Genomic DNA, 13,740 nt, shown 5'->3' with positions numbered 1-13,740 from the left:
CACACAGAGTAAAGGGGAGTCACGTTAGAGACACGGTTGGTGTGTGTGCGCGTGCGTGTGTATCTGCTGCAGGGCACGGTATATGCAGCAGCACATGGCTTGAAACGCGAGCACACTCGTGTCTCCAACCGTTTTACTCCAGCTGTCATCTATCACTCCCCTGCCGCTTCTCCATTTATCCTCTCATCCTCCATCCCTGCCTTTCAGATCATCTGTCCGTCCTTCTATTTGTGCTCAGCGACTGTCTTTGTCCCGCTCTTTTATTCACATGACATTGATTCCAAGGTTGTTGTGCTATTGACTGCAGCTGCGCTCTTAAATATTTCACGCAGCATCTCAGTGACTGCGTGCCGAGGGTGTGCTGGGGCAATGGGAGGAGGGTATGTGCTGGGCATGGTAAGGGGGTGGCGGTGGTGGGTTTGCTTCGCTCAGACGTTCTGCAACCACTGCTGTCAAGCAGGCTGGTGAACAGACGGATGGACAAACACACACGCCACCTGCAAATAGACATGGATATCTCACCACAGATGGGTGGATACACCCGCTCACACACACGTCACAATTATATTTGCGTATGTTTGGGATGCCATTCCGCTTCAGTCTTTCCTTAGAGCATTCGCACCACTGCGTGGAGCAATTGAAGGCCATCTCTAATGCCCTTCTCAGCTTGTCATGTGATCAGCAGCCTAATCACTGTTTGGGCTCCCATGATACCATGGGACAGCAATCAGTGCAGGACAAATATATCTTTGTGTGTGTGCTTGCTTGTGTGTGACCTTTTAGTTATCTAAAAAAAAAATAAGACAGGCTTAAATCTGTACTTTTAGGATGAGTTCACCATGCAGTTCATAATGCCAAAAGTCGATGTTGTGCCTTTTTGGAAGTATGGTCATAAACAGAGAAGTGACCACGCCTGCTAGCGAAAACGTGGAGAAAGAAACAATACTGGAGAGAGTGAGCCTGCCATCATATAGGTGTGTTGTTTGGCTAGAAGTAGTCCGATTCCCCATTTTAACCCTTGTGTTGACGTTTGATGTCTAACGATACAGATGCTGTCTGCTTACACCGCAATCACATTGGCAGAGCATATCTGATTCCGTGTGGGCTTTTTTTTCCTGATCTGAACTGGGACACATGAAGGAAAGAAACATGAAATTGTATGATCTGTCAAACCATATAGCGCACAAATAGCTGTTTGTATTTGCGTATGGTTGACGGGCAACCACTTCAGGCCGCACCCTGCCACTCGCTCGGAAATCATCTGGGAAGGGCTCCAGCTCCCCCGTGACACTGAATGACTGATAGAAAATGGATAGGAGTTCAGATGGGACTTACCCACCTTTGTTCATCTGATCAACTCAAGACTGTCAGTACCGTTACCGTTCACAGTTGGATTTGTGTCACCGAGCTGACTAAAAGCTCGGTCTCTCCAGATTAAGCAACCGTGGGGAGGACATGATTGGTAATCGGACACGCTGATAGACAACCGAGACATTTAATCAGCAACAGCTCTCTGCCTTGCATTTGTGTGGGTACAGCAGGTGAAACAACCAGCAAATTCATAGTTTATGTACCACCTTTAATAGGTTCACAAACCTTCTATAGCTGTACTATAAGCTTTCTGAGAAATCCGCATCCCAGAACTGTCAGTGTATGGTCATAAATAGAATCTTTCATCATTGTTGTTTTTGTTCAGTATGATTCAAGAGTACATCTGACATCGCTACCCTTCGAGATCCACTGGATACTGTGCAGAATATTCTTAGCTTGTTCTCACTAAAATACTCTCACGGCACAGTGGTTGTGTTATTGCATGAACGTTGGACAGTGTTCCTGCACCCATTGCATATGCGACCATATGGCTAAATTCTTTGGCCTCAGGAGCACAACTTGTGGTGATACGATTGTTCCATTTCTTTTTTTTTTCAACCAGGCTCAGGATTTGAAACCCCTTTGCCGGTGTTCGCTGTATTTTCACTGCCTCATCATCACCCGGCTCTACTCTACATGGATGTGGAAGGGGGTGTGACAGCTAATTTAATGTCTTAAAAGGCTTGATTGCTGCTCCGTAGAAAAGAACTTGAGCTGTGCGATTGGAAACGTGCTGCACAAATGGACTCTCCGACATAATGCATCATAAAATAAATAAATAAATAAAGGGCTTCCCCCAAGCTGTGCTCAACTGCAGCCCCCTGCTCCCTTCAGTTTCAAACACATCTGAGGCGCATATTGAGGCTACCTTGTCACCCTCTGCAGTGTTTTTTCTGTCAGTGCTACTGTAGACACGAGTTAATTTAAGAATGTGACGCAATGGGTAAAAAGAAATTCAATAACATGAATGATGTTATTCATTGGTTATGTTCTGGCATGATGGAAATTCATGAAACTGCCCGGCAGGAGGCCGAGAGGAACACCAAAGAGGATGTTTATGGATGTAGTGAAAGAAAGAGAACATCAAGGTATCTGGTGTGAGAGAAGAGGATGCACAAAACAGGGTTAGACGGAGGCAACTGATTCGTTGTGGCGACCTCTGAAGGAAAAAGCCAAAAGGAAAAGAAGGAGGAGTCTTTCACAAGGAACTTCATTGTAGTTTAAAACAACCACATGGCACACATTCCCCGCGGTTGCATTTTACATCCCACCGTCCTATGCAGGCACACACAACTTTTTTTTAGGTCACTTGCCCTGCATGTATCTTTTCCACTGAAAATGCCTGAAGTACAGTATTTATTGCATTTACATTTTCTAAAATGTTCAATGGAAAACATAAGAACTGTATACAATTGAATCAACCATTCATGCAATCTATACCCCGCTTGCCCTTATTTGGGTTGCAGGCAAATTGGAGCCATTCTCAGCTGAGACTGGTCAAGAGTCACGGATGGGGTACACCTTCACCAATCAATCGCAGGGCAAAGTCACAAATTGTATTAACACCATGTAGCAAGTATTTCTGCTTTTTACAAAACAAATGTTCATATAATATTTATACCAGCCCAAATTAACAAGAGGTTGCTATAGTAACTTGCCATCTGCTCTCATCAGAGCCCGAGTGCACACCAAACAAGCAGACCGAGACCGCTCGTTCAAGTGGGTCTCTTGGTTTGGTTTATTTCTGTCTCTGGCAGAATGTCTCTGTCTGTGTGTAGGGTGTGGGAACTCCTTTGACTTCCCATCACTCCCCTCACCCCTCTTTTATACTATATTTATTTTTGAAATTATTTGGAACATCTCAGCCGTTAAAAAATACAGCACCGCATTGCCAGAAAGACCTCCTAATGTCTGTGACCTAGCCTACAACATTTATTAGTATTATCAGGGGCGTAATGGGACCAAAACTTCAGGTTGAGTACATCTGCTGGCATGTGCTGAAACATCTACGGGGTTGTGTGGTGTGTCCCAACACAAATATTGTCGAGGTACTGTAGGTTTTAGTCATGTGCTTTTTAAGTTTAGATCAGACAACAAAATGGTTATCCTCAATGTGAAGTTGCAGCCAGTAATATAATCTTCCGCTTTTTATTCCTTGCCTGCAGATTTGGAGGGGCTCCCCTTCATGGCATGGCCAGAGAATGTTATGTACCCCGGCTTCCTCAGAGGGTAAGTTTCCTTTCTCCTTCGTGTCTCATACGTTGATTATTCCTGAGCATTTGGTATGAGCATAAGCCCCGAGGTGCAGCAAAAAGCTTCCTTTTTGCTAGAATATACCCCACACTCCATCTCCTGGACTGTCTCTGTAACAAAATTGTGCAATGATTCCAACAGTAGAGCCTCACATAGCAGCTCACTTTCACGATGGAATCTCTTAGGATAGCTTCTGGTCGTCTGTGTTCAAGGCTTGTCTGCAGAAATGGGACGATTGAAAAGTTAGCGGGTGAGAATCTGCAGATTTTATCTTAATGTAATAATAGTTGTGGGATTGTGAGATGGGAGATACCCTCAGTGATGAGTGCAGAGGGGAAGATAAAGTCAGCCAGCAGAGGTGGAGAGAAGTGCAGTAGTGGGTGGGAAAATTAGCGTGCGCACCTCTTTGTACGTATTTGGTGACGATCCTGACTAGCTGGACCCAGCCGGTGCCGCATGTGCCAAATGATGATATGCTGATTCACTGCAGTGGTCTTGAGGAGGAAGCAGAGGTTACTGTGGCAGCTTGGATTAGCCCCTATGTGGAATTACTTTGGATTCATTGCCTCTGTTAAGATCCACTTATCATTTAAGTGGATCACGCAGGATCCAGTAGACACACTGTTGATGTTACCCCGATCCAAATTTGAGACGGTGCTAAATGATCACGGTTGCAAGGTTCTGATTTTCCCTCTTCCTTGTGGAAATTTGCTTGAAATAAATTATGCATTCTTTTATGCAATTGTCAGTCCAGTCACGCAGGCATTATTTAGAGGTCTTTCAGCCTATCCATGGGAATACAAAATCTCAATAGTTGGCATCAGTAAATTGACATAACTGCTCTGAGAGGCAAAGGTCAGCGTTATTACAATGTATTGATCTTCCAGGCTTGGCAGTGTGAGGAGGGCTTAGTTGGATAAAAATATCCTTTTGCCTGAACTGATGCTTACCGTATTTTTTACTTTTGAAATTTCCTGCCAGACTTCTTTACAGGGGATGGCACCCTGAGTCAAGTTTTATGTCAGTCACAATTTGTGTACCCTTGCCCCAAAATACCTTCCCAAATGTTAAATTCAGGACCAGCAAATGTGGGAGTCACGTGTTAAATGACAATATCTTTTATATGCAGCCTCGGGCGTAAAAAACAAAAACAACAGTAAAATGTGTTAGGTTGTCTTTCGCAAACTTGAAAACTTTCATGTCACATGTGCCACAAGGTTGATTGACTGACCACATTTTTTGACAATGTCCTTTTAACAAAATATAATGCAAAAATGTGGCCATCCGAAAATTTGTTCCCAAGTGCAGGTCAAACTATTCCCATTACACATTAACAGCAACGATGTGTACCAGTGTTTTCCCCTTCAAAGTAGTCAACACCCTTGGAGTTCTTCCAACCCGCCAGCCTTATTTGCCGCACCTTCATACATTCCTGGTGCATGGCTGTGGTAGAAAAAAAAAGACTTCTCAGAATGCCTTGCTCTGAGCTGCGTGCAAGCGACCTATAGAGTAATGCATATCTTTTCTGACACGCCTCATTTATCACTCCGATGGTTGACAGCTGTTAAGTCCAGTGTTTTCTCTGCTTCTCAACCTCCACGAACTGAGAGAGAGCATGTGGTAAAGTGGTGTGCATATGGTTGCTAATGCTCAGCTGTTATAAAACGAATTCCTATTAAAGCCCAGTCTGAGGCTTGGAGTGCAATGACCCTTAACATAAGAGGTATGGGAAATTGAAGGATAAGGAAAATGCACGTTTGTCCGTCTTACTTTGATGACGGTTCCGAGTTAAAATCAATCTTGCAAGTGATTGTCAAAATGTTTACACTCTAACCAAGATTGTCTTGAAAGATTTGCTTGTGGTGACGTCACCTTGCGAGAAATGTCTGACTGCATAGCCTAATGATGTTTTTTTTTTCAATTCATTGAAAATGTTGTGGTCAGTTTTAAGAACCTTGTATATTGAGAAAAAAAAGGCCATTACTCCAGCGTTGTGGCTTTACCACTCTCTGTTGGCGCTCCAGCGAAACTCTGTCAACGGTTGTGAATGTCTCAAATCTTAATTATATATGTTTTTCTTTGTCCCCCAACATCCACACAGAGGTGACGGTGGTGTACCAGAATGGGCTGCCGGTCATCTCGGTCAGTTTGCCATCCAGGCGAGAACGCTGTCAGTTCACCCTCAAGCCTTTGAGCGATTGTGTGGGAGTTTTCCTACAACAGCTCCAAGCAGAGGACAGGGGCATCGATCGGGTAGCCATCTACTCCACGGGTACTCTTTGCTCTCTCGCACTCTTACATACGCACGCACACACACTCACACTCACACCCACACACTGTATCCACCTCCTCGCGTAAATTACACTTGTACTTGCCCTTTCATGCTTTCAAGTGTATTTTTGATGCCGTTTAGTGTTCCTGCTGCTGCGGTTTAGCAACAGAAATTTAATCCTTTCATATGTGCCATGAAGTGAATTTGCACCACTTCGATGCTTCATTATACAAGAACAATTGGCGCCCGGAATCTTCTCTTAGTATGGAAGTGCTTCTGCTCTCCCTTACCGTGATAATCGGAGCGAAACGAGGCCGATGGTCAAGAGAGGGGGTGTGGAGTGGTTTACCAGCATCTCTCTCATTGCTCCATTTTTCCACCATCTTTCTCTTTTTTATTCTTCCCCAGATGGAGCCAGAGTCGCATCCTCTACAGGCATTGACATCCTGTTACTGGATGATTTCAAGCTGGTCGTCAACGACACCGCCCACCTTGTCCGGCCACCGAGGAGAGGTGCGTCCATTTCATGATAATTTTCCTATAAGGTAAAGAAGAAACTATTGATTGTTATTTAATTATCTTCCCATCAGAGTTGCTGCCCCATGAGGAAACAGAAAGGCTGAATGACGTCAAGTTCTTGGTGCAGCAGCTTTACACCACCCTACGCATCGAGGAGCATCAACTCGGCAAAGAGCGCGAGCTGATTGAACGGCTCGAGGACCTCAACTCTCAGCTCCGTCCACTTGAGAAGGTCAGACCTACTTTGCATGTTAATGAACAATTGTAATTATATCTGCCGGTATTCACGTCTTTCTCCTCATAAGCGTGAAACGTTTCACGGTCACAGTGCTAACATTCAAACTTTATATTTTGGCATCTCTGGCAAAGTGGCCATTTTTTTCCCCACAGTTTAAAAACTTCTCAGGTGTCTAAATAACATGTCTCAATAACATTTTCATGGCATGCTTTCTTGAAAATACCCAGTTGATAAAAAATTAGAGAACACGCATCATATATTTTTTGATCTTATACTAAATTAGCCCGCTCACCTGACGCACATACTGCTGGGCCAAAGGTGAGTATGGATTTTGTTCCCATGGTGGGGGATAGAGGAGGAATGTAGCTAGAAGCATCTCAAGTTGAGCCTTAAAAAACAGATCTGTGTATGTGGTGCATGCAGTGTACATGTCACCAAAACACAAACCTCCGATCCTCAGCTATTTAATGCATGAATTATTGTAAACTAATGCTGAGAGAGTTTAACATTTTAATTATTTATGTATTGCTTTAGTTGTTTAAAATACTTTTCCCCCTGGGAATGCATATCTCAGCACTGCATGCATGCATTGAGTGCTTGATTAATGAAGAACCATCCTGTTCATTGTTATGCGAATCAGGCTCTGTGGTGAAGGTGAATAATCACAATATATCTGCTAAGTTTAGGGTCGAGTAATAGCCATTTTGTCGTGAAAGTGTCTAATATGTATTTTTGCGGGTAGACGGAGTTAAATACTAACCACGTCAGTAATCACTAGATTCCCTCTAAATGTTGACATGGACACATTGTGCATGAGTTCCTGCTCCCACTTGTTTCAAATATAGGTGAAGCAGGAGCTGAGTAGGAAGGCGGAGCGACGCACTACTTGGGTGCTGTGGGGCGGCATGGCCTACATGGCCACCCAGTTTGGCATCCTGGCCAGACTGACCTGGTGGGAGTATTCCTGGGATATCATGGAGCCTGTCACCTATTTCATCACATATGGCACAGCCATGGCCATGTATGCATATTTTGTCCTCACACGCCAGGTAAGAAAATTGACGGACGGAGTTCAAATTAAAGTTTACATCCCGGTTTTGAGATCAAAAGCTGATTGTGTTTCATTCAGAGGACACAAGGGCTCATGACTACTTTGATGAACATGAAACCGATGTGGATCATCTCTGGCCTTTGCCATGACCAGTTCTCACCCCAATTGGAGAGCCATTTTAGGCTTTCTCTCAATATCATCAGATGAGGGAATATCAGTTGGAAGAATGACTTGAATTCCTGTAGTACAGTTCTCAGCCGCCCCCGGAGAACCCTTGTCTCTTTTTACACAACCATTACAGGCCACTGCTGCTTCACCTTGCTGCACCATTAGCTCGCTTTGTAACTAACAGTTGCACTAATGTCTGCATAAAGGGAATGCTCGAGACAGAACAGCAATATGAACACAAATGTTCCTGGCAGCACCATTAAAGAATGACAGATTGGTTTAATACTTTTAAGACACGGGGGTTGTCGCGAAGTATATCGGAACAAAAATTGTATTTTTGACTGTTATTGAGTTGATGATTTTCATCACCACATACATATACATCCACTCCATAATCATTGGCTCAGATATTTTCTTTAACTTCTAATATTTTTTTCCTTAATATAGGACCAAAATTACACAAAAAAGGAAAATCCAACCTTTAAATTCATACATTTATTTTTCTTATCCTTTCATCTTGTCCCATTACTTGTTTGGACATAATTGCAACGAAAATAGTCTGTGCCAGGGTCACAATATTCCCTTCATTAACTGTACAGGCACTTGGAAACATGTTTGCGTTATCTAACTATCACATAGAAAAATAGACACTTCATAAAACTGGTCAAAAAACTTTAACAATCTTTAACTTTGCAGGTTCAACATTCTTGGTTACATTGGACAAAATGTCCGTTTCTCAGATGAAATGAAATTTGACAAAGTCTTGCCCTTTGCTCAGCATTCATAATTCACCCCTACCCAAGCTATTTCAATGACCCTAATCTGAACTGTCAGGCAGAGCATCACAAAGAACGTCTGCTGAATTGGTGCTTACAAAATGCGGTGTCTCTTTGTCACCTGCAGGAGTACGTGTACCCTGACGCCAGAGACCGACAGTATCTGCTCTTCCTCCACAAGGGGGTGAAAAGGACACGCTTTGACATTGAGAAGTACAACAAGCTCAAAGAGGATATTTCTGAGGTATGATTAGTCATCCAAACATTTTCATGCTTTCATTTGCAACACATAACGGAGGATATAAAAATTATATACACCCCTGTTCAAGATGAAGAGACCCAGATAAATGATTTCAAAACTTTTTTTTCCAGTATTATTGTAACCTGTATCCTGTGATGCAATACTTGATACACTGAATTTTTATTCTTTTTATGCCACGCTGCCCGGCCCTGAGTCAATCTACTGCCGCGTATTCCAACAAAAATTGGATGACTTAATATATGGGAGCCCTGGGTTGTCCATCCAGTATTTTTTAGTTACATACAGTACCTCCTTCCTCTTTCATAGCTGTACAATGTGTATACTCATTTACACTCATATGTCTAATTTCATGAGAAGTTGAGACTCCATCATACAATAATAATTGGCTAGCCATGCCATTTAGCCAGGGGTGTCCAAAATTGTTCCTCCTTTTGCTATTTTGACGATATGAAATTTTAAATGTGGTCATGGGTGATTATTGTTCTAAAATATAGTGTACATATATGGCAAAGCCGCGCACGTACCAACGTGACTCCATTCGGTGGGGCATAGAAGGCAGACCCCGCAGGTAGAGGCGGACAACGCTTACGGCGGGAGACCGAAAAGTCCACCCCTCCACACTCAACCAAAGCATGCTCAGAAGTGCGAGGCTGCCCCATCGTTACAATCTACTTTATAAAGTTTATTTATTTGACCTGTTGACGGGCAAATCTCACTTGTTTCCAGACCCCGGAAATTAATTTTTAGCGTGTGTGAAGGCCTACTTAAGTGGGCGACTGCATTCAAGTGCACCATGGAAAATCGACAGCTCTTATACTTCCGCACAGTCGCAACATGGATTGACTGATCCAAGACATGGTGCTGTTTGATTTCACGTGATTCGGTGCTTGATGGTAGCGACCCAACCCTCGGCAGCCTATATAACTGGGGTCCTCATCCTGTTCCTCGAGGTCCGCTGTCCAGGCTGTTTTCCTTCACTCCTTCCTCCAACACACTTGATTCAAATGATCTGATCATCAGCAAGGTCTACGGAAGCTCGATAGCGATCCTGTTCATTTGATTGAGGTGTGTTGCAGCAGGGAGAAATGCTGTATAATGTGCGCCACAACCAGCGAACAGGTCTGTGCATGGCCGAGGGCTGCACTGTATTGAGAAGTGTTTTGGGGCCTTTTATATAGGCTTTATATCACCTAATTGGTGGAAACAAATTGAAATAAAAATTTGTATTTGTTTATTTTCGATCACATATTTTTGTATTATGAAAAACTGGCATTTGAACATGGGTGTGTAGATTTTTTTCCCCCCTACTGTAAATGCACTATGCTTTTGTCTTACTTCTGAACTGTCCTCCAGGTGGAGTTGGATCTGAAACGTCTTAGAGACCCACTACAGCTTCAGCTCCCAGTTCAACAGCTCAATTCTGGTAAAGATTGATGGGAAGAGTAATGCCTCCCTCTTTTGCCGGCATTCACTTTTCTATTGTGGCTAAGCACCACAAACCTCCCACCCCCGTCCCAGACAACCTCCTGCTCCCGCTGTAATGAAACCTTTCCTCCTCTAAATCTCTCCTGCATCACCCTCTTCAAGTTGGGAGTTTCCACGTACTTTTTTCCCCCTTTTTACTTCCCTGACTGAACCAACAGTTTGGAATTGCAAAAGAAAATCACAAGAGAGAGTGATGGTGAGCTGAAAAAAACTCACAGTGATAGTGGAGTGAAACTTGAATGGACATCCTGCGCTGAACCTGAGAGGCAAACAGGAAATACCACAACCTGACCCTCCAGCACAGGGGAAGTCATATCTGAGTACTATTTGTGTGTGTATGTGTATGTTGCCGGCATAACCAACATTTGCCATTCAGTAAGTTGATACAACAGCACACGCAGACACGCACATGAGCACACGGGCTAGGGGGCAGGTTCTTGGGCGCGTCTCTAATCTCACCCATGAAACAAGTTTACAAGCAAGACTCAAAGAGACGCTGTCTTCTTGTGGCTGAACTCTGCTGCCTCTTCACACTCTGGCCACGCCTTCTCCAGGTTGACGGACCGCCATCCTTCCTCAACGCGACCTTTGATAGGAGTCTGTTTAGAACCCTGTTTCCTCTTCTCGGCCAGCCCAGCCTGCGCAAGTATGAGAGTACTACCGACAACAACATCACTGTGTGTTCTTTTATTCGAAAAAGAAAAAAAAAAGAATTTTGGCACTTTTTATTTTGAAAGCCATAGTATATTTGTTATGAAATGAATATAAAATAAATCTATATGTATACAATCAATTAAACTAAATGACCAGATGCTAGTTGTTTCCCAGTGGGGGGAGAAGCTCGTCTTGAAATGTCACTGCGTCTGCCACGCCATGGAGGATTCATCATGTTGTCATGTAGATACCAAGAGCATTAAATACCTTTCTTTAACTCCCAATGTTCCACAAGAACAAGTCCGACATGGCTGTCAGACTCCTGTAAGCACTCCAACTGGGGATTTCGCTCTGAAATGTTTCCTTCCTTTTCCGAGCAAAATGTCATCATCCCCCGCTCCCCAATTGGTTTTGAACCCACGTGAATGAATTTCATGAGGTGAAATGAAATAAAAGCCTCATTGTGAGCGTTCTCTCCCCACTGTTGCTGTCCCACCTCCCTGTTCCCTCCATGACAAGGCAGGGTAGACTGCATGCTGTGGTACGCCTTCAGTCGAAGTTTGTGAATGTGTAGGCACGCCATAGTCATTTTCTACTTTAATGGAAACTGTTCTTTATGTCATATAGCTAGTAGTGTATAAGGCACTCTGTCATCCCCTGATTGGTCTAGTCTATGCCTATAGAAGCCATATTGTCAGTTTAGAACAAAAACACATTTTTCTGTGTGGTTGCCTGAGAGTGAGGATCGGCGGCCCTCCCTCTGACCATTTTGTCAATGCCTGCAAAAATACAAGGGAGTACATTAGGACCGCACAGAAAACACAATTTTATTCAGACAACGTAAAGACATAATGATAATTTATTACACAGAAGGTCTCTCAAGACTGCTGGTATCGCATTTTTGTGGGAATTTTGACATTTCTGCAATTGCAAAATTGCCTTGTAATATCTGTTTTATATTTTTCTCAAGTTTATTTTTTTTACTTTTCTCGCTGTGGCTGCAATACTCCGTTGGACATACTTCTTCTCCCCCGTGAACAAATATTGTTCATTTGCACTGAGTGGCAGTGCTGTGTCATGCCGTCACATCCTCTGTGTGTATGCGCGTGCATGTGAGCGGACAGTTGACTTCGACCTACTAGAATATCCTGTTGACTCCAAATTTACCATGAAAATTCTTGGGGTTGGATCCACCGGACAGATTTGGTCCAATCTGTTTATCGTGTGTACGCACACACACGTGCATTCTCTCTTGGGGATAAGGTGCCTTTTGGAATGATTAAGGATTGTAACAGTGTTGACAAGGAAGCGAGTGATGGCCTTTTCCTAAGCGTGTCCGTTAACTTGGAATATTTTAAGTGAAAGGAAATTTGTTGAATGGATGTCTTTGATGGTTGAGTGAACCATCAGATTTAGCACTGATGTGAATCCTTTGCCACCATTGCACCTTGTCAATAGTGATAAATCCTTTCCTTCATCCCATTCATATCCGTCACTGGCTAGAAATGATTTTCCTGTTGCACACACAGTGAAGTTGTTTCCTCGTTGGAGGTGACCTTGGTCCTCACTTTGCTCATTAGCTCTTTATATTCAGTTCAATCACACCGTCCCCGTTTACTTACCCCGGGCCTCCATGTGTTTAAAAAATCTGAACAAATCAAATATAGAGACCTTTATATAAAGATGGTGTTGCATGAATGTATGTTTACATGGGTATATGAAAACAACAAAAAAAGATGTATGCAAAAGTGAAGTTTAAAAAAGTTAAAGATTATTTAAGAAGAAATAAGTTGTCAAGAGAAATTCCTTGCAATTGCCCCAGCCTGCGTGTTTAGAATTAGTTCTGCCGAACGGGATCCTTGCCGATCAGCCGCTCTCCATCACACTTCAACCACATCCATTTTCTTTACTGCATTGAAGACAAAAAAAAAAGTCCATCCTCAATGCACCAGTCCGAGAGGCTCTTTGACTGCTGACCTCACTTCCTAGCGTCCTGCTTCTGATTCTAAATGAAAATGTCAGGTGCCACGTGGTAGCTTTTGGAGGGAAACACCTCCCGCTCTTGTCGTCCTCACCCCCACTTTTGTTGTCCAATTTACTCTAAGGTCTTGAATGAGTGTTTTGGGAAATCTTGTGTGCACTTACAATATGTTTAAGAGTGACGCATATAAGAGTGAAAGGAACTTTTACTCCATTCTGACCTCCTATTTTTTATTTGTGTTATTTCTTTCTGGACATTATGTTTCTGTTAAAATGATGCTGTAATATTGGCCAAAAAAAAAAAAGAATGTAAAATCCTGTATCATTTATGAAATATGTATAAAAGAGAAATGTAATTCAATTATCAATAAAATCCTTATCCAGGTTTTGGAGCTTGTGGTCCATTGGCTCTTTTGTCTCGTTTTATTTTCTGCTATATTAGATTGATGCATAATGCCGCCAGTGTTTACGAGAGCTTGACTGTCTTCTGAGGCTCTTTGCGCATCCTGTGCGTTAGATGTGACAGATGTGTTTTTATGCGCCTGAAATGTATGTTAAAATACACAATAATAGCAACAAATCTTATGTTGGCTCAACTGAATCATGTACTACAGCTATATCCAAGATATCCATCTAACCATTCTCTGAACTGGTTATCGTCACAAGGGTCACGGGCATTGTGGAGCCATTCCCAGCTTTTTTCGGGCCGTA

The 13,740-nt window shown here is 43.0% G+C and overlaps 1 protein-coding gene across 5 annotated transcripts in view; it reads left to right on the top strand.

Moving 5' to 3' along the window:
- The window catches only part of mcu (mitochondrial calcium uniporter), a 48,049-nt gene extending 34,628 nt beyond the window's left edge, over positions 1–13,421 (top strand). For all 5 annotated transcript variants that reach the window (XM_052079646.1, XM_052079645.1, XM_052079644.1 and 2 more), the window contains 7 exons: positions 3,537–3,600; positions 5,726–5,896; positions 6,305–6,409; positions 6,487–6,647; positions 7,499–7,702; positions 8,776–8,892; positions 10,264–13,421. In XM_052079646.1, coding sequence (XP_051935606.1) covers positions 3,537–3,600; positions 5,726–5,896; positions 6,305–6,409; positions 6,487–6,647; positions 7,499–7,702; positions 8,776–8,892; positions 10,264–10,344 — 903 coding nt within the window. In that variant the 3' untranslated portion in view covers positions 10,345–13,421. The remainder of the gene's footprint in view (positions 1–3,536; positions 3,601–5,725; positions 5,897–6,304; positions 6,410–6,486; positions 6,648–7,498; positions 7,703–8,775; positions 8,893–10,263) is intronic.
- Positions 13,422–13,740: the final 319 nt, after the last annotated feature.

This window comes from Hippocampus zosterae, chromosome 11 (assembly GCF_025434085.1).
Source record: "Hippocampus zosterae strain Florida chromosome 11, ASM2543408v3, whole genome shotgun sequence".
Taxonomy (NCBI): Eukaryota; Metazoa; Chordata; class Actinopteri; order Syngnathiformes; family Syngnathidae; genus Hippocampus; species Hippocampus zosterae.
Note: the sequence above shows the minus strand (reverse complement) of the source record. Positions and strands in the feature narration are given on the sequence as shown.